The sequence below is a fragment of the Theropithecus gelada genome, chromosome 3, assembly GCF_003255815.1.
Source record: "Theropithecus gelada isolate Dixy chromosome 3, Tgel_1.0, whole genome shotgun sequence".
NCBI lineage: Eukaryota > Metazoa > Chordata > Mammalia > Primates > Cercopithecidae > Theropithecus > Theropithecus gelada.
The window spans coordinates 9,475,298-9,495,815 of record NC_037670.1 but is presented as its reverse complement, the minus strand read 5'-3'; the positions used below and the strand labels follow the sequence as shown (position 1 = coordinate 9,495,815).

The 20,518-nt window shown below is 47.0% G+C and overlaps 1 protein-coding gene across 2 annotated transcripts in view; it reads right to left on the bottom strand.

Annotated features, from left to right (window-relative positions):
• Window positions 1-12,883, bottom strand: part of BAZ1B (bromodomain adjacent to zinc finger domain 1B) — an 83,496-nt gene extending 70,613 nt beyond the window's left edge. Inside the window, exons 1-2 of one of the 2 annotated variants that reach the window (XM_025378532.1) lie at window positions 12,416-12,883; window positions 1,365-1,481 (exon numbers count right to left, since the gene is read on the bottom strand). In XM_025378532.1, the coding sequence (XP_025234317.1) occupies window positions 1,365-1,481; window positions 12,416-12,522 (224 nt within the window). In that variant the 5' untranslated portion in view covers window positions 12,523-12,883. The remainder of the gene's footprint in view (window positions 1-1,364; window positions 1,482-12,415) is intronic. The other variant, XM_025378533.1, reaches the window with a different exon arrangement.
• Window positions 12,884-20,518: the final 7,635 nt, after the last annotated feature.

Here is a 20,518-nt window from a genome sequence, read left to right as displayed (position 1 = left end):
CCCAAAAAAAAAAAAAAAAAAAAAAAAAAGGAAACCAGGAAGCATTAACATGTCGGAAACATGACTTGAACACCAGAGCTGTTGCAAAGGGACAGCAATGATTTAATGCTTTTCACTTATTAAATTAGCAAAAAAAAAAAAAAAAAAAAAAAATTTAATTATCATACCCGGCTGGGCACAGTGGCTCACACCTGTAATCCCAGCACTTCGGGAGGCTGAGGTGAGCAGGTCACTTGAGGTCAGAAGTTCGAGATCAGCCTGGCTAACATGGCGAAACCCCATCTCTACTAAAAATAGAAAAATTAGCCAGGCCTGGTGGTGAGTGTCTGTAGATCCAGCTACTCGGGAGGCTGAGGCACAAGAATCGCTTGAACCCAGGAGGTAGAGGTTGCAGTGGGCCGAAATCATCCCCCGCACTACAGCCTGGGCAACAGAGCGAGACTCCATCCCAAAAATAAAAATAAGAATAAGGCCGGGCGCAGTGGCTCACGCCTGCAATCCCAGCACTTTGGGAGGCACAGGCAGGTGGATCACGAGGTCAGAAGATCGAGACCACCCTGGCTAACATAGTGAAACCCCGTCTCTACTAAAAATACAAAAAAAAAATTAGCCAGGTGTGGTGGCAGGTGCCTATAGTGCCAGCTACTCAGGAGGCTGAGGCAGGAGAATGGCGTGAACCCGGGAGGCGGAGCCTGCAGTTGAGTTGAGATCGCACCACTGAACTCCAGGCTGGGCGACAGAGGGAGACTCGTCTCCAAAAAATAAATAAATAAATAACACCGGGGCGGTAGCTCAGGACTGTAATCCCAGCACTTTGGGAGGCCAAGGCAGAGGGATCACAAGGTCAGGAGATTTGAGACCATCCTGGCTAACATGGTGAAACCCTGTCTCTACTAAAAATACAAAAAATTAGCTGGGTGTGGTGGTGGGCACCTGTAGCCCCAGCTACTCGGGAGGCTGAGGCAGGGGAATCACTTGAACCCGGGAGGCAGAGCTTGCAGTGAGCCGAGATCATGCCACTGCACTCCAGCCTGGATGAAAGTGAGACTCCATCTCAAATAAAAAGAAAAGAAAAAAAGAAACCACATTACCAGAGTACTTGCAAGGTGAAAGCATGGAGCAGGAACACTCAAACGCCTGGTAAATACCTAAACAAGTGCACATATAACTAAATAAATATTCCACATTGCTACTGGCAAAATGCCACTATGCAAAGGAATCCAGAAACCCATACAGTACACCAATGTAGTACAGTCCAATTTGTGCCCCATAAACTTAAATACACATACTGCTTTAGGATTAATATTCCCTCCTTTCCTAACAATGAGAAGATGGTGACAAAGGGCAATACTTCTATTACTTACAGCTCAGCAACTTCCTGTTCTTCCTCCCAGGCTTCCTTGTGTGTTAGCTGACTGCTTCCAGTACTCTTGCACGTCCAGATGCGCTCACTGTACCTTTCCAAGCGGGCTTCGTACTCTCTGCAGGCAGTAGTTCAGGAAAACAATATGCAAACAACAGAGACAACTAACCCATACCCGTAAGATACTTATATATAGAAAAAAATCTACAGTATCCTTTTAAAAATGTGTAGCATGAGAGGGTAAAAATGGAATTGGGGTCTTTAAGCTGAATCAGGGCCCAAAGCAAAATGACTAAGACTGAAGTATGATGAGAATGGATTGTCATGGGCTGGGCGCCTGCATGGGATTTACAGACTGGGATGATCACGCCTCTAATCTCAGCATTTTGAGAAGTCAAGGCGGGACAATCACTTGAGACCAGGAGTTCGAGACCAGCCAGGGAGACCTCGTCTCTACAAAAAATAAAAATAATAAATAATAAAAACGGTTGCTCATGTTTTACAAAAAAACTAGTATTTTAGTACAAATGTAATTTCCTCAATTCACCAAAGTTTCATTACACAAGACTTAAGATGTACTAAAAACTCATAAGAAAAAGTAAAGGTAAATTAAAATACAAGTCAAAAAATAACAATACAAGGTAAGTAAAATTTTTAGAAAACTCAGATAGTCAGCAAGTTTAAGAGTCAGTCCACTGCCGGGCGCAGTGGCTCACACCTGTAATCCCAGCACTTTGGGAGTCCAAGGCAGGCAGATCACCTGAGATCAGAAGTTTGAGACCAGCCTGACCAACATGGAGAAACCCCATCTCCATTAAAAATCCAAAAAAAAAAAAAAAAAAAAAATTAGCCGGGCTTGGCGGCACATGCCTGTAATCTCAGCTACTCGGGAAGCTGAGGCAGGAGAATCGCTTGAACCCGGGAGGCGGAGGTTGCAGTGAGCCCAGATAGTGCCACTGCACTCCAGCCTGGGCAACAAGAGCAAAACTCCATCTCCAAAAAAAAAAGAAAAAAAAGAAAATCAGTACATTGCACCTCCATTTAAAAAAAAAAGTAATCGGTTTACAGTAAAATGAGATGACTAGGCCACAGTCTCACAGGCAGTTTGGAATAACCCTGAGCATATGTTAATGATCCATTTACCCACAGCCCTCCAGTCCACCTTGGAAACATGTTACTTCTTAGGGTTTACAAGCTTGTCCAACCTGCGGCCCAGGACGGCTTTCAATACAGCCCAACACAAGTTCGTAAAGTTTCTTACAACATTATGAGTTTTTGGCCGGGCGTGGTAGCTCACACCTATAATCCTAGCACTTTGGGAGGCCGAGGCGGGCAGATCACAAGGTGAGGAGATAGAGACCATCCTGGCTAACACAGTGAAACCCCGTCTCTACTAAAAATAAAAATAAAAAAAATTAGCTGGGCGTGGTGGCAGGCACCTGTAGTCCCAGCTACTCAGGAGGCTGAGGCAGGAGAATGGCCTGAACCCGGGAGGCGGAGCTTGCAGTGAGCTGAAATCATGTCACTGCACTCCAGCCTGGGCAACAGAGGGAGACTCCATCTTCAGGGAAAAAAAAATTATGAGTTTTTTTGTGATTTTTTTTTTTTTAACTGATCAACTATTGTTAGTGTTAGTGTATTTTATGTGTGGCCCAAGACAATTCTTATTTCAATGTGGTCAAAAGATTGGATACCCCTGGTTTAAAAAATAAATTTCATAGAATACTTAGAAGTATTCCAAAAAGTACTTTTAATACAATATTTATCCAGTCTCTATGATGTCTCCAATAATATTTAGATTCAGAAGATCATTTACTAGCCATTTAGACAGTCTTCGTGAGGGAGATGAGGGAAAGAAAACATCAAGTTGGTAGCGTAAATATGGCAACTTTCCACACAAAACCAACTGGAATTCACCATCAGCCAGCCACTTTCAAATTCAAATGGCAAGTAACTAATTTACTTTTATGCACAGCAACAGATGCTATGTAAGAAAATCAACTGACATAAGTTAGCAAACAATACCTGTATATTCCAAAAGACACGTTTTATAGTGGTTGAAATAAGTATTTAAACAGCTTCCTCTACAATACTACCTAACAACTAAACAAATATTCTAATTTTTGTTTTTAGAGACAAGGCTGGCCGGGATCTCCTGAGCGCAAGAGATCCTCCGGCCTTAGCCTCCTGAATAGCTGGGATTACAGACTCACACTGCAACACCCAGCTCATTTTTATCTATTTATGTATTTATTTTTGACACAGGGTCTCACTCTGTCTCCCAGGCTGAAGTACAGTGGCAGAACCATGGCTCACTGTAGCCTTGACTTCCTGCGGTCAAGCAATCCCGGGCCTCAGCCTCCTGAGTAGCTAGGACTACAGGTGCACACCACCATGCCCAGCTACGTTTTTTATCTCTTGCAGAGTCGGGGTCTCACCACAATGCCCAGGTTGGTCTTGAACTCCTGGGCTCAAAAAGTCCTCCTGCCTCAATCTCCCAAAGTGCTGGGATTACAGGTGTGAGCCACCACACCCAGCCGCATGTTTAATAAATACAGATGCTTGGTTTTCCAAGGTTATGATCAACAAAAACGCAAATAAGAACAAACCCACAGGTAATCCAAAATAATAACATTATCCAATAGTATAAGCACCTTTGCTCATTGTGGATTTCCCCAGATCTGCTAAAATTGAGTAATAAATCCATTTTCCTTAGCAGGGGTGGTGCTAATATCTAAGTGATTAAACAAAATATATAGTATGTTTGAGTAAAAACCTGAGTCAGGCTTCCATATACAGCTATGTAAATCCAATCACTGAAAAATTTTCAAACCTATACCTAGAAAAGAGCAACAGAACGACTTTCATAGGACATTATCCCAAGATGGATTTGTCTTATTTTTGTCTGCTGCACTAGGGGAGTGGAAGGGATGGGTAGTAAAACAAGGACAGAGGAGGAATCAGCAAGTGGACTTATCTAAGCTTTCAAAAAGCTTGATAAAATTCTAACACATTATTTAGCCATATTTAAGAAGCTCCAGCAGGCATAGTGGCTCACGCATGCAATCCCAGCATTTGGGAGGACAAAGTTGGGGAATCCCTTGAGTCCAGGGGTTCAAAACCAGCCTGAACATAGTGAGACTATCTTTACAAAAAACTATTAAAAGGAAAAAAAAAAAAAACTCACGGTGTCATCAGTGAGAATGTAAGAGAAACACATTAACAAATATGTCTTAAAGAGAGAACAGTAAGTTTTTATTATTACAGGTTGAGGATCCCTTATCCAAAATGCTTAGAAACGGGAGTATTTTGGATTTCGAATTTCTTTCAGATTTTGAAGTATTTGCATTATACTTAACTAGTTCAGCATCCCAAATACAAAAATCCAAAATGCTCCAATGAGCACTTCCTTTGAGGATCATGTTGGGGCTCAAAAACTTTCAGATTTTAGGCCGGGCACGAAGGCTCACGCCTGTAATTCCAGCACTCTGGGAGGCCAAGGCGGACAGATCACGAGGTCAGGAGACGGAGACCATCCTGGCTAACATGGTGAAACCCCACCTCTACTAAAAATACAAAAAATTAGCCAGGCGTGGTGGCGGGCGCCTGTAGTCCCAGCTACTGGGGAGGCTGAGGCAGGAGAATGGCGTGAACCCAGGAGGCGGAGCCTGCAGTGAGCCCAGATCACACCACTGTACTCCAGCCTCGGCGACAGGGTGAGACTCCGTCTCAAAAAAAAAAAAAAAACCTTTCAGATTTTGGAGCATTTCTGATTTATGGATTTGGGATGCTCAACCTAGAGTTGTTACTTTAAAAAGCAGGGGCCAGAAAAACAAAACAAAACAAAACAAAACAAATCAGGGGCAGGCCAGACACAGTGGCTCACGCCTATAAACTTGGCACTTTGGGAGGCCAAGGCGGGAGGATCACCTGAGGTCAGGAGGTCGAGACCATCCTGGCCAACATCGTGAAATCCCATCTCTACTAAAAATACAAAAAATTAGCCAGGCGTGGTGGCGTACGCCTGTAATCCCAGCTACTCAGGAGACTGACACAGGAGAACTGCTTGAACCTGGGAGATGGAGGTTGCATGGGCTGAGATCATACCATTGCACTGCAGCCTGGGCAACAAGAATGAAACTCAGTCTCAAAAAAAAAAAAAAAAGGAGTGGCCAGGCATGGTGGCAGTTTATGAGGCCCAGGCAGGAGCATCGCTCAAGCCCAGGAGTTCGAGAGCAGCCTGGGCAACACAGCAAAACCCCATCTCTACCCAAAAAAAAAAAAAAAAAAGTTAGCTAAATGCCGTAGCACAGGCCTGCAGTTCCAGCTACTCAGGGATCTGAGGTGGGAGGATCACTTGAGCCCAGGAAGTGGAAGTTGCAGTGAGCTGAGATGGTGCCACTGCACTCTAGCCTGAGCAACAGAGGGAGACTGTCTAAAAAAAGATTAGGCCGGGCATGGTAATCCCAGCACTTTGGGAGGCTGAAGTGGGTGGATCATGAGGTCAGGAGTTCAAGACCAGTCTGGCCAAGATGGTGAAACCCTGTCTCTAAGAAAAATACAAAAACTAGCCAGGCACGGTGGTGGGCACCTGTAATCCCAGCTACTTGGGAGGCTGAGGCAGAGAATTGCCTGAATGAGGAAGGTGGAGGTTGCAGTGAGCCAAGATCACATCAACGCACTCCAGTCCAGATGACAGAGTGAGAATCTGTCTCAAAAAAAAAAAAAAAAAAAAAAACCCTTCAAACTCACACAATCACGAACTCATCACACCTTCTCTGCCAACAATATACAGTCCTCTATTATTCCTGTAAATTCTAATCATACTTTAGATCTCAAAAATAGTTTTTCCCGGCCGGGCGCGGTGGCTCAAGCCTGTAATCCCAGCACTTTGGGAGGCCGAGACGGGCGGATCACGAGGTCAGGAGATCGAGACCATCCTGGCTAACATGGTGAAACCCCGTCTCTACTAAAAAAATACAAAAAAAAAACTAGCCGGGCGCGGTGGCGGGCGCCTGTAGTTCCGGCTACTCGGGAGGCTGAGGCAGGAGAATGGCGTGAACCCGGGAGGCGGAGCTTGCAGTGAGCTGAGATCGGCCACTGCACTCCAGCCTGGGCGACAGAGCGAGACTCCGTCTCAAAAAAAAAAAAAAAAAAAATAGTTTTTCCCAGAAAACATTCCTTGAACCTTCAAATACGATAGATTGTATTAGTTTCTTTCCATAAGAGGATTTTTACATCTCCACCCACTGCCACGTGGCATGTCCACAAGGTCCCTGAAGAGGAATGTACCTCCCCTCTCCATTAACATCAAGCTTGACCATGTGACTTGTTTCAACCAACACATGTGAGCAGATGTAATATATGTCACTTCCAGGAAGAGGCTTAAAGTCATGATGTCTTCTAGCTCTTTCTCTATGCCACTAGAAAGGCATGTCACACACAGGGTTTGCCCCTCCAGCCTTCTTTTTTTTTTTTTTTTTTGAGGTAGGGTCTTGCTCTGTCACCCAAGCTGGAGTGCAATGGCACCATCTCGCTTCACTGCAACCTTTGCCTCCTGGACTCAAGTGATCCTCCCACCCCAGCCACCCAAGTAATTGGGACCACAGGCAACCGTCACCATGTCCAGCTAATTTTTCTATTTTTTGTGGAGACAGGGTTTCATTCACTGCTGTCCAGGCTGATCTCAAATTACTGGGCTCAAGCAATTCACCTGCCTCAGACTCCCAAAGTGCTGGGATTACTGGCATGAGCCACCATACCAGGTGTCAGCCTTGGTCTTAAAATGAGAAAAATGTGGCAGGGTACGGTGGCTCACACCTGTAATCCCAGCACTTTGGGAGGCAGAGGTCAGCAGATCACTTGGGGCTAGGAGTTCGAGACCAGCCTGGCCAACAAGGTGAAACCCCATCTCTATTTAAAATACACAAAAAAGTAGCCAGGTGTGGTGGCGCGTGCCTGTAGTCCCAGCTACTCAGGGGGCTGAGGCAGGAGAATCACTTGAACCCAGGAGGCGGAGGTTGTAGTGAGCCGAGATCGCACCACTGTACTCCAGCCTGGGATACAGAGCGAGACTCCACTCAAAAACAGAAAAATGTGGTTTTCCTTTTTATTATTTATTTATGTTTTTGGAGATGGTGGTCTCACTATGTTGCCTTGGCTGGTCTCAAGTTTCTGGGTTTAACTAATTCTCCAGCTTTGGCCTCCTGAGTAGCTGGGACTACAGGCGCACACCACCACATCCAGCTGTTTTAATTTTTTCCCACCATTTTTTTCTTTCTTTAATATGAGAGTACTACAAAATTTTAAATTACATATGGCTTATATTTTTGTTGGCCAGCACTGAAACCCAAGGTATACATCTCAGAAAATGTCCTCTGACAGTATTAACTCAAAATTAATTGACTGGTCAAATTAATTATAAAAATCTGGGGCCGGGCACAGTGGCTCACGTCTGTAATCCCAGTACTTTGGGAGGCCAAAGCGGGTGGATCACTGAGGTCAGGAATTCAAGACCAGCCTAGCCAACATGGTGAAACCCCGTTTCTACTAAAAATACAAAAATCAGCCAGGCATGGTGGCAGGCGCCAGTTATCCTAGCTACTTGGGAGGCTGAGGTAGGAGAATCGCTTGAAGCTGGGCGGCGGAGGTTGCAGTGAGTCAAGATCACACCATTGCACTCCAGTCTGGGCGACAGAATGAGACTGTCTCAAAAAAAGAAAAAATCTGAAACGGAAACTCCTACAACCCCTAACAATGGCTATTTTAAGTTTGTGTAACTCTTCTGGTAATTACTTTAACTTATATTAAGAGAAAACAAGGCCGGGCATGGTGGCTCACGCCTGTAATCCCAGCACTTTGGGAGGCTGAGGCGGGAGGATCTCTTAAGGCCAGAAATCCAAGACTAGCCTGGGCAACTTTGCAAGACCCCGGTCTCTATGAAACGTACAAAAATTAGACAAGCGTGGTGATGTGCACCTATGGTTATAGCTACTCAGCAGGCTGAATGGGACGAATCACTTGAGCCTGGGGAGTTGGAGGCTACAGGAAGCCATGATCACACATCACTGCACTCCAGCCTGGGCAATAGAGTGAGACCCTGTCTCAATAAATAAATAAAAAAGGGAAAGCAAGAAAAAAAAATGAAAATGAAAATGCAAAAAGGCCCATTAGTAGGATATTGAGTCAGCTGCCTCTAAATCCTATTTCAGATTTTAGGTTACCAAAATAAGTCACTCATTCTCAAACAATCTCTCAGAGCAAATGCCAATTGAGGTTTTTATGTTCCAGCAACTGCTGCACATATAATTGCAGACAAAATGTCAAAGCAATTCTCCAAAGGTTGTGTAAGCTATAAAAGATAAGATATTTTCGAATCCTAGACTATCTCATTATGCATCTACTTTGCCATCAGCTACCTCCTTATCACAATATGCTCCTGCTTTGTTCTCTTCAATCTTGCAAGGATTGTTTCTTTCAATGAAGTACTTGATATCCTGAAAGGAAGTGGCCCAGGAAAGTACAGAGTTAAAAAAGCATTAACTGTAACCTAAGAATTCTAAGTCAGAAGATGGCAAATAGTGAGCCAACTCAAGATTTGCTTTTTACCTGATTTTCTCTCTTTGGACCAGACTGTCTTTAAGTTAAAAACAAGTCTAACATGGCATAATGTTTTACTTTAAAGAATGTATAAAAATCAACATAAGAGCTCAGTATTCCAAATGTCCAGTAAAACTCTTACAACTACAACATAACTCCATCTACAGCTACTCAACTCTTAATACATGCTACTCTAAGGCAGGCGCAGTAGTGTGTGCCTGTAGTCCCAGCTACTCTGGAGGCTGAGGCAGGAGGATCTCGAGTCCACTTCAAGGCTTCCCTGTGTTACCATCTCGTCTGTGAACAACTGTTGCACTGCAACCTGGGCAAAATAGCGATTCCATCTCTTAAAACAAAACAAAAACATGCTCTAGTCACACTTGTATGGAGCCAGATTAACAGTATGAATAAGCCCCTCATCATCATACCCTCAATAAATTCTCAAATAATGATGCTACAAAGGTCGTGAACTAGTTGATTCTAAGCTTTACAAACTATGACAGTTGAAGCAACACAATAAAAATACTCATCTACAACAGGCTGCTTGTAGCTCCAATTCCTGCCTAAAACCTATCTTGACTTAAATACAGTGTCACATCAAGAACTGATTCTGATAAAGTTAATGTTTTCCAAGATCTAGTGTCCTGCCTGGGAGACTAACCTGTGAATGTACCATACAAAGCTATAATACAATCAACATAATCACCAATATATAACACCTAGTCATTAAATGTGTGCATTACTCACAACTTCCACTAAGTTTAATGAAGATTTACAATACACTCCAAGAACATACCAACACACAGCTTTAAGTCAGTAAAATATCACACAAATTTCTGTGATACATGCAATCAAAAAGTAGGTATGGTATTAAAAGAAAATTAAAATATCAAGTCCCATTAAAAACATAACTATAAATATAAATTGAGAACTGGGAATACTACTTCAAAGGCAGCTGTTACCCAACCACATATTTGTTCTCCTCTATGAAACCACTAATAGCCTAATAAAGAAACATGCCAATCTGCCAACCATACAGTACAATTGTTCAAAAACCATCCTCAAAGTCCTTCCACTTGCAGAAATTCCCAAAAGAGCAATTCCCCCCCTCCAATATATAATATGCTTTAAGACTTCTTTTGTTAAAACAGTTCTAAATGCTGTTATGGGAAATTAAAAAATGAAGAATGTTTATTAAATACGTACCACTTAAAATGTTTCCGGTTTCAGTTTTCAATTGTCACCATCAAAACTCTTCATACATAATTTCAATTTCATTCATTCAATAGTATGAAAAAGCCTGCGCTGCGTTGCCAGTCCTAAATTAACTCCCTACAGCCATTTTTTACAAAGCTCAGTACCTGAAATATACTTAGAACTTGTCTCTTCTCCATGGCATGTTTCTTATACTCCACTAGAACCAGACCTGAGAAATTATCATCTGATAGTGTGTGAGCATTCATCAACGGCTCAAAATATTAACGACATTTGAAAAGGGGATGTTGGATTCTGACAAGCTGCTACTCCACTGACGTTTCAAATGTATTAAAAAGTAGGGTACCGGCTAGGCGCGGTGGCTCACACCTGCAATCCCAGCACTTTGGGAGGCCGAGGCGGGTGGATCACCTGAGGTCAGGAGTTTGAGACCAGCCTGGCCAACATGGTAAAACCCCGTCTCCACTAAAAATACAAAAAATTAGCCAGGCGTGGTGGCGGTCGCCTGTAATCCCAGCTATTCAGGAGGCTGAGGCAGGAGAATCGCTTGACCCCGGGAGGCGGAGATTGCAGTGAGCCCAGATCGTGCCACAGCACTCCTGCCTGGGTTAACAAGTGAAACTCTGTCTCAAAAAGAAAAAAAAAAAAAAAAAAAAAAGTGGGGTACCTTTAGAATAATGCAGTATTTGGTAGAGCTAGAGGAACTCCTCCAAAGCATTCCAAGTCTTCACAGTACAGGAAAAAACCAGATTACCACCCCTCCACCCACTTTAATGTGCTTTACCTTATACCACGACGACAAAAAAGTGAGGTAATATTTAAATCAATTTAAAGTGAAGGACTAACATTCCACCTTCTTCTGCTGATTGACTTACAGGGTTGAGGTAGGAAGAGCGGTGGATTCTACTCCTCTTTTATCGTTTGACCTTCAACAAGTCAACCTCCACTCTCTCGGCCAACTCGGCAAACCAAGCCCGAGGACCCGACCACCTCCAAGATCCAAGATCCACTTCAGCTCCAAGATGCTACAGCTCGATTTCTCCAAGAGCCTTCTTCCAGCATGGACTCATTTTCCAGGTCCCTTTGTGTGCATACTCCCCACAAAGGGACACTCACAAATTGCACTCCAACAAGAATGAGATTATCCTCTAAAGTACTGCGTTAAAGTGAGGATCAGGGAGAAATGAAATAACTCTCAGAGACACTTCCTTCTATACAGAAGCAAGCAAGAAACTGAGAAATCAAGTCCTTGCGAACAGATAGGGCTGAGAAAACTCCTAACACATTAGCCTTAACTCTTAAAGCTTTCATCACCAAAGAAATGCTTGATTCCGGAATCGTTTTCTTTTTTACAGATAAGTCTCAAAAACGATTCTTCTGGCACCCATAAAAAAAGCAAATAAAAGCTGCATAACTTTTCACCAAAAGATAATGCTTATGCAAGAAATCTTAGTCATGACGAGAGGATGCTTCCTTTGTAAAACATCCAATTTCATGTTCCGAAAATACAATATAAAAACTTCACGTTTTTGCTTTTTTTTAAACTTTTAACAAATACCAATCTCCTTCTAAACCTTCAAAATTTCAAACCTGTGTCTGCCCAGGGAAGGCAGGCATCAGCTCCTCCAGAGGCAGTTTTCTTCCCTCCCTTTCCTCTAAGTGGGGAATCTCACTCCCAGTTTTCTGCCCCAGGGTCCTGTCAGTTCATCCCCGGCCTAAAGTCCCCTCGGGAGAAGAAAAAAACGCCAAGTATCCTCGCAGAGATCGGGGAAAGACGCAGTTGAGACTTGCACACGCCGCATCACGAGGCCGCGCAAGTACAATTTCAAAACTTAAGCTGCAGGTTTCATTTAAATTAAAAAAAAAAAAAAAAAATTGTAAAAAGAAAAGAGGAAACCTAGCTCCCCCTCCCCACTCCCGGGTCCTCAAGGCCTAAAGCCAACCCGGGGGCGGTAATGGGGATGGGGGGATGCGCTCCTCGCCGGCGAAGCCCCGGGACAAAGTGCGGGGCCCCGGGGGCGGCCGAAGGGGGCCCTCCCCCGTCCAGGGCCGGTGCGCGCCCCCCGCCGGATCCCCGGGAAGGATCGGCAGGCGCAGGCTGAAACTCGGCGTCCAGGCCCGCGAGCGGCCGGGGCGCGCTGACAGCTGCCCCGGGCGGGGGATGCGCGGCTGGCCCGCTCCCGCAAGTCCCAGGCCCTACCCCGGCCCGGCCCGGCCCGCGCGACTGGAAAAGGATACTCCCGGGTGCGAAAGGCCTCCTGAGTGTGCGGGATGGTGAAGAGCGGCTCCTCTCCGGGCAGCGGCTTCACCAGCGGGAAGGGTTTGCGGCCCAGGAGCGGCGCCATCGCGACGGCGGCGGTAGGGACTGGCAGCAGCTGGGGCCGGCCCCGCGGCGCGCAGCACTAGGCCCCGCGGCCCGGAGCGAGCGCCAGGCGCCCGGGGGTGGGGTGGGGGAGGGGAGGGGTGAGAGGGCGGCGCGAACTCCGGCTCCCTCACCGCCGGCGCGGCCGCGCGACAGCCATGGAGCGGAACGCCACGGCGAAGAGCTCCCGCGCACACCGCCGCGCCTCCCAGCAGCTCCCCGCCGACCTCCACCTCCGGTCCCGGCGGCCGGCAGTCACGACTCCTCCTCAGCGGCACCGGAGGAAATTATTGAAAAATGGCGGGAGATTCCCCTCCTCCCCCCAGCCCGGCCAACGCACACACTAACTTGCTCCCCCGTGGCGCCGGTGGCGAATGCTCCAATAGGCGGAGAGCTGGTCAGCGCTCACAGCCCATTGGCTCGGAGGAGCTGCCGCTCCGCGTCTGGGTCCCGCCCCCCTGCCCCTGTCGCGTAGTTGGGTTGCAGCGCACCAGAGGGCAGTCTGAAGAGGTGAAAGGTCACGTTATGTAAACGCCCGTGATAGGCATGCGGGCCTCCGACAGCGGAGTTAAAAGTCGGAGACAGCGGGGGACGGAGAGGCTGAGAACTCAAAGAGGTCACGCCGGAGAAGCCCCTCGCATATACAGATACTGCGCCATCTGTCACCGACGGCGACACCGACATCCGGGCACCACTGTCCGTGTGGTGCGCCGGAGGGGGAGGGGGAGCGCGCGGCCAGGGGCTTTGTCTTTCCTTTTGGGCTCCGCCCCCTTCTTAAAGGCGCCGCGCTCGGCCACGCCCGAGGATGCGCGGGTGGGGCTGGACTGCAGGGAGGGGTTGGCGGGAAGTGGCCCCGGGAGCTTCCCCTGGCAAAGGTTCTGCGGAAGGACAACTTGGGCGCCAGCTTTGCTCACCCCAAAGTTAACTTCTGGGCGAGAGTGTGGTTGAGATCTGGGTAGAAGTATTCTGCTTGTTTCTAGGGGCTTGCTGGAAAGTAGAATGTAGAAGCTTCTTTGGAGAAATAGATTAAAAGACGTACCTAGTTTTTTGGATTTTTTGAGATGGAGGCTCGCTCTGTCGCCCAGGCTGGAGCGCAATGGCGCGATCTCGGCTCACCGCAACCTCTGCCTCCCGGGTTCAAGAGATTCTCCTGCCTCAGCCTCCCCAGTAGCTGGGATTACCAGCATGCGGCACCGCACCCGGACAATTTTGTATTTTTAGTAGAGACTGGGCTTCTCCATGTTGGTCAGGCTGGTCTCAAACTCCCGACCTCAGGTGATCCGACCGACTGGGCCTCCCAAGATGATTTTTTTTTTTTTTTTTTTGAGACGAAGTTTCACTCTTGTTACCCAGGCTGGAGTGCAATGGTGCAATCTCAGCTGACTGCAACCTCTCCCTTCCGGGTTGAAGCTATTCCCTTGCCTTGGCCTCCCGAATAGCTGGGACTACAGGCGCGCGCCACCACACCCGGCTAATTTTTTGTATTTAGTAGAGTCGGGGTTTCACCATGTTGGTCAGGCTGTTCTCGAACTCATCTCAGGTGATCCACCGGCCTTGGCCTCCCAGAGTGTTGGGATTACAGTCGTGAACCACCGCGCCCGTCCAGAACTGTGATTCTGGCCTTTTTTTTTTTTTTCCGGCAATCTCTTGTGTCTTATTTTTCTACTCCCATGATACTCGGCACCCAACTCGGAACATTGTAGGTGCTAGTGAATGCTATTTGAATGAATTGGATCTACCTTTTATTTTTTATTTTTTTGTAGAGACAGGGTCTCACTTTGTTGCCCAGACTGGTCTGGAACACTGGGCCTCAAGCAGTTCTCTCGCCTCGGCCTTTCAAAGTGCTGGGATTACAGGCATGAGCCACCGCGCCCAGCCCAGATGTACCTATTAAAGATACATCCTGGCTGGGCACGGTGGCTCACGCCTAATCCCAGCACTTTGGGAGGCCGAGGCGGGCGGATCACAAGATCAGGAGATTGAGACCATCCTGGCTAACACGATGAAACCCCGTCTCCACTAAAAATACAAAAAATTAGCCGGGCGTGGTGGCGGGCGCCTGTAGTCCCAGCTACTCAGGAGGCTGAGGCAAGAGAATGGCTGAACCCGGTAGGCGGAGCTTGCAGTGAGCGGAGATTGTGACACTGCACTCCGGTCTGGGCGGTAGAGTGAGACTGAATAAAAAAAAAAAAGTACGTCTGGCCGGGCGCGGTGGCTCAAGCCTTTACAATCCCAGCATTTGGGAGGCCGAGGCGGGCAGATCACCTGAGGTCGGGAGTTCGAGACCAGCCTGACCAACATGGAGAAACCCCGTCTCTACTAAAAATACAAAATTAGCCGGGCATGGTGGCGCATGCCTGTAATCCCAGCTACTCGGGAGGCTGAGGCAGGAGAATCGCTTGAACCCGGGAGGCGGAGGTTGCGGTGAGCCGAGATTGTGCCGTTGCGCTCCAGCCTGACCAACAAGAGGGAAACTCCGTCTCAAAAATAATAATCACAGTTCAATACAAAGTGCAGAATAAGAAAATAGCATTAACTGTGCCTTGAGGAGGGGAGCATTTCAGTTGCTTCTCCAGACAACACCCACTTCCAGAATCTGTTGGACTTTCCAGTACAACCAAAAACACACTCATTAAGTTCTCTCCCTGTTAAACTGTCTCCCTTAGTTTAAAGAACTTCACTGGCCCCACTCTGTACCTTTCCAGCCTGTCCTTCAACGGGGCTAGACTGCGAGGTGTCCCTAAATGCAGCCTCCTAATGCCAGACCTGTATCTCCTTTTCTTCTCACCTCAAGGATATCCTAATCCCCACTAGGAGGTCTAGGTCAAAAGCTACCTCTGAGGTTTCCTCTGATCACCTAGCAGAAAAGAGAGCTCCTTTTCCTTCAGTAGGCTTTTCTCCCAAGAACTATAGGAGAAGCCTTCCCAGAGCACATGGCATATGAGTTAATTGCAAAAAGAAAAGAGTTCTCTAGACAGAGAAAGGAGGGAGGAGGCCGGGCACGGTGGTTCATGCCTGGATCCCAGCACTTTGGGAGGCCGAGGTGGGCGGATCACGAGGTCAGGAGATGGAGACCATCCTGGCGAACATGGCGAAACCCCGTCTCTACTAAAAATACAAAACATTAGCCAGGCGTGGTGGCAGGCACCTGTAATCCCCGCTACTCCGGAGGCTGAGGCAGGAGAATGGTGTGAACTCAGGAGGCGGAGCTTGCAGTGAGCTGAGATCTCGCCACTGCACTCCAGCCTGGGTGACAGAACGAGACTCTGTCTCAAAAAAAAAAAAAAAAGAAAGAAAGAAAAGAAAGGAGGAACAAACATTCTAGACAGAACAGCAGAGTGAAGACTAGAAGTTCAAAATCGTGTACCCAAAATGTGAGGATTTGAGACAGAATGTATCAGATAAGAACAGTGAAGAAGTGACTATCCTGATCCAGTCTGTAATGACTGAATCGGAGTGACTATTTAGAAGCGAATTACAGGGCTAGGCATGGTGGCTCACACCTGTAATCTGAGCACTTTGGGAGGCTGAGGAGAGAGGATACCTCGTGGCTGGGAGTTTGAGACGAGTCTGGGCAACATGGTAAAACCCTGTCTCTACTAAAAATACAAAAATTAGCTGGGCGTGGTGATGCATGCCTGTAATCCCAGCTACTTGGGAGGCTGAGGCAGGAGTATCGCTTGAACCCGGGAAGCAGAGGTTGCAGTGAGCCAAGATGGTGCCACTGCACTCCAGCCTGGGCAACAAAGTGAAATTCTGTCTTTAAAAAAAAAAAAAAGCAAAAGAAAACAATTTGATATTTCAGAACAGCATCTCACTTTACACATGTGAACTGAGCGCCGTCAACATTTCAGTGCTTGGGTCTGCTGTGGGCTAGAATCCATTCCTGTTATTGATGAAGATGGGATCTGAGATGGGAAAATCGGCGATAGGCTTGGTTTCGGCCACGTGAACTCCGGGTACCCTGGAGAGCCATCCAGAACACCGCCGGAAATTCTGAGGGAGGAAGTGGGAGCTGGAGGTGGGGCTTGGTGATCAAGCATAGAAACTTGAGCTTCAGGAACCATATGGAGTTTATGAAAAGGCCCCAGATAAAGAACAGTGCTCACCTCGGGGAGATGGATTTATGTGTTTTGCGTTTTGTCTCGTTTTGAGACAACATCTTGTACTGTCGCCCAGGCTAGAGTCAGTGCAGTGGGGGGATCATAGTTCACTGCAACCTTGACCTCCTGGACTCAAGATCCTCCCACCTCAACCTCCAGAGTACCTGGGACTACAGGCACCCACCACCATGTCCAGCTAAGTATTTTCTTTTTTGTAGAGGTGGTGACGGGGATGGGGTCTTACTGTGTTGCCCAGGCTGGCCTCAAGCCCCTGGCCTCAAGGTTTCCTCCCTCCAGGCATGAGCCACCGCACCAGGCCTGGAATTACAATTTTTTTTTCTTTTTTTTCACCCCTCCTTTTTCACTGGAATTATAATTGATGTGATTTTTTAATTTATATTTTTCTATATTTTATGATTATGTTTTTATAATGACTACATATTAGTTTGTTTTTGAGATAGGGTCTCGTCTCACTCTGTTGCCCAGGCTGGAGTGCAGTTGCACAATCTGAACTCGCTACAACCTCTGCCTCCCGGGCTCAAGTGATCCTCCCACCTCAGCCTCCCAAGTAGCTGGGACCACAGGCACGCAACACCATGCCCAGCTCTTTTTTTGTATTTTTGGCAGAGACAGGGTCTCACCATGTTGCCCAGGCTGGTCTAAAATTCCTGAGCTCAACTGCCAGGATTACAAGCATGAGCCACCACTCCTGGCTCTTTTTCTTTCTTCTTTTTTTTTTAAATACATTTAAAAAAATATTTTAGGCTGGGCAGGGGTGGCTCACGCCTGTAATCCCAGCACTTTGGGAGGCCAAGGCAGGCAGATCACGAGGTCAGGAGTTGGAGACTAGCCCAGCCAATATGGTGAAACCCTGTCTGTCTCTACTAAAAATATAAAAATTTAGCTGGGTGTGGTGGTGCATGCCTATAGTCCCAACTACTCAGGAGGCTGAGGCAGGAGAATCGCTTGAACCCAGAAGGTGGAGGTTGCAATGAGCACTCTAGCCTGGGCGACATCTCAAAAATATATATATCTCAAAAAATATATATTTTAATAGAGACACGGTCTCACTATGTATTGCCTGGGCTATTTTTTTTTTTTTTTTTTTGAGCCGGAGTCTTGCTCTGTCACCCAGGCTGGAGTGCAGTGGCCGGATCTCAGCTCACTGCAAGCTCCGCCTCCCGGGTTTACGCCATTCTCCTGCCTCAGCCTCCCGAGTAGCTGGGACTACAGGTGCCCGCCACCTCGCCCGGCTAGTTTTTTGTATTTTTTTAGTAGAGACAGGGTTTCACCGTGTTAGCCAGGATGGTCTCAATCTCCTGGCCTCGTGATCCGCCCGTCTCGGCCTCCCAAAGTGCTGGGATTACAGGCTTGAGCCACCGCGCCCGGCCGCCTGGGGTATTCTTAAACTCTGCCTCCTGGGCTCAAATGATCCTCTCACTTTGGCCTCCCAAAGTGCTGGAATTACAGTCCTGAGCCACCGCACTTGGCCCTGGTTTTATTTCTCCTAGTGGCTTCACCTTCCTCTTCAGCCCACAGGCTCAGCATTTGACCTCTCCCTTGAGCTCCGCAGCCTCAGGGGCAACTAGATAACATCAATTCTAGCAGCCTAAAATCTTGAACCGTTTCCCCTTCCTGTCTTTCCACAGCACCTGCTTCAGGCCTTTATTATTTCTGCCCAAAATTGCTATGATATTGACTTTTTGCTTAAAATATGTTTTCAGTTGCATTCAAATTAGGTATTCTCATGGTAAAATGAAAACAGTTCCAAAAAGAAACATATATCAGTGTGCAGATGGATGGATTTTTAAAAACGTAAAAACACAGTTCCAAAGAAAATCAAATAATCCTACAAAAAGCAGCCTGGCCACACTCCTCTAACCACTTCCTGCTCCCCTGGGGCATCCATTTCCAACTCCTTAAACATTTCCTCTAGTCTTTAGCTCTATATTTTTAATAATTCATATACTGCTATCTTCAGTTTTTTCTTTTTCCTTTCTTTTTTTTTCTTTTTTCTTTTTTCTTTTTTTTTGAGACAGGGTCTCACTCTGTCACCCAGGCTGGAGTGCAGTGGTGTGATCAAAGCTCACTGCAGCCTCGAAGTCCCTTGCTTAAGCAGTCCTCCCGCGTCAACCTCTAGAGTAGCTGGGACCACAGGCATGTGCCACCCGGTTAATTTTTATATCTTTTTTTTTTTTTTGAGACAGAGTCTCATTCTGTTGCCCAGGCTGGAGTGCAGTGGTGCAATCTTGGCTCACTGCAACCTCCACCTCCCAGGCTCAAGTGATTCTCCTGCCTCAGCCTCCCAAGTAGCTGGGATTACGGGCTTCTGCCACCATCCCTGGCTAACTTTTGTATTTTTAGTAGAGACAGGATTTCACCATGTTGGCCAGGCTGGTCTCGAACTCTTGACCTCAGGTGATCCACCTGCCTCGGCCTCCCAAAGTGCCGGGATTACAGGCATGAGCCACCGTGCCCAGCCTAATTTTTGTATATTTTGTAGAGACAGTGCTATGTTGCCCAGGCTGGTGCTGAACTCCTGAGCTCAAGCCATCTGCCCACCTCGGCCTCCCAAAGTGCTGGGACTACAGGCGTGAGCCACCGCGCCTGGCCTAGTTTTTCAGTTATAAATATTAGCTATTGACTTTCTTCAATGGAAGATGAGGACTTAGCCCCACAAACACCACACACATATGCAAACATATTCCCAAAAGAATTATATTGCAATTGGCTAAATCAGCATGCAGCATATAACTTATGATTATGCATTATTCACAGATGATTCATGTGGTAAACTCATTACATTTCCTTTCTTTTGTTGTCTCTGGATGACTTCAGTCTGTTTTTACTTCGTTTTCTCTGCACCTATCTCTGCTCTGTCCCCAGACAGAACTGTAACTCTTCTCTCAATATATGCAAACACACCCGGCGGGCACTGTCCTTCCCATCTGTCTCCCTGTCTCCCCTCTCTTTCCTCTCCATGGTATCCAGCACACCGTGTCACTCTAATATTTACAGCTGCCGATGGATGGCTCCTTAAAGCAAACAGAATTAAACCAAACTGTGGCCTAACGTTCGAGGCCCTCCACAGTCCATCTGCCATCTTGATACTTCTTCCCTCAAACTCCTTACGCTATCAAAACCTAGATTTATCTAGGTTTTTTTTTTTTTTTTTTTTTTTCTCAGACGGAGTTTCCCTATTGTTGCCGAGCCTGGAGTGCAATGGCCCGATCTCAGCTCACCACAACCTCTACCTCCCGGGTTCAAGTGATTCTCCTGCCTCAGCCTCCCGAGTAGCTGGGATTACAGGTGCCTGCCACCACGCCTGGCTAATTTTTTGTATTTTTTTTTTAGTAGAGGCGGGGTTTCACCGTGTTCCAACTCCTGACCTCAGGCAATACCCCCACTTCGGCCCCCCAAAATGCTGGGATTATAGTTGTGAGCCACCGCACCGGCCTATCTAGGTTTTAAAATACTAGCCCAGACAGGTATGGTGGCTGTGGTGTGTAATCCCAGCACCTTGGGAGGCTGAGGCAGGAGGATTGCATGAGCCCAGAAGTTTGAGACCAGCCTGGGCAACATGGTGACATCCTGTCTCTACAAATAATTTTTAAAATTTACCCAGGCATGGTGGCATGTGCCTGTAGCCCCAGCTACTTAGGAGGCTGAGGTGGGAAGATCACTTGAGCTGGGGAGGTCAAGGCTGCAGTGAGTTGTGATTGCCCCCCTGCCCTCTAGCCTGAATGACAGAGTAGGACCATGTCTCAAAATATTAAAAAAATTAAAAATATTCCCCCCTAAAAAGATCCAGGGTAGGCCGGGCACGGTGCCTCAAGCCTGTAATCCCACAGGCTTGGGATTTGGGAGGCCGAGACA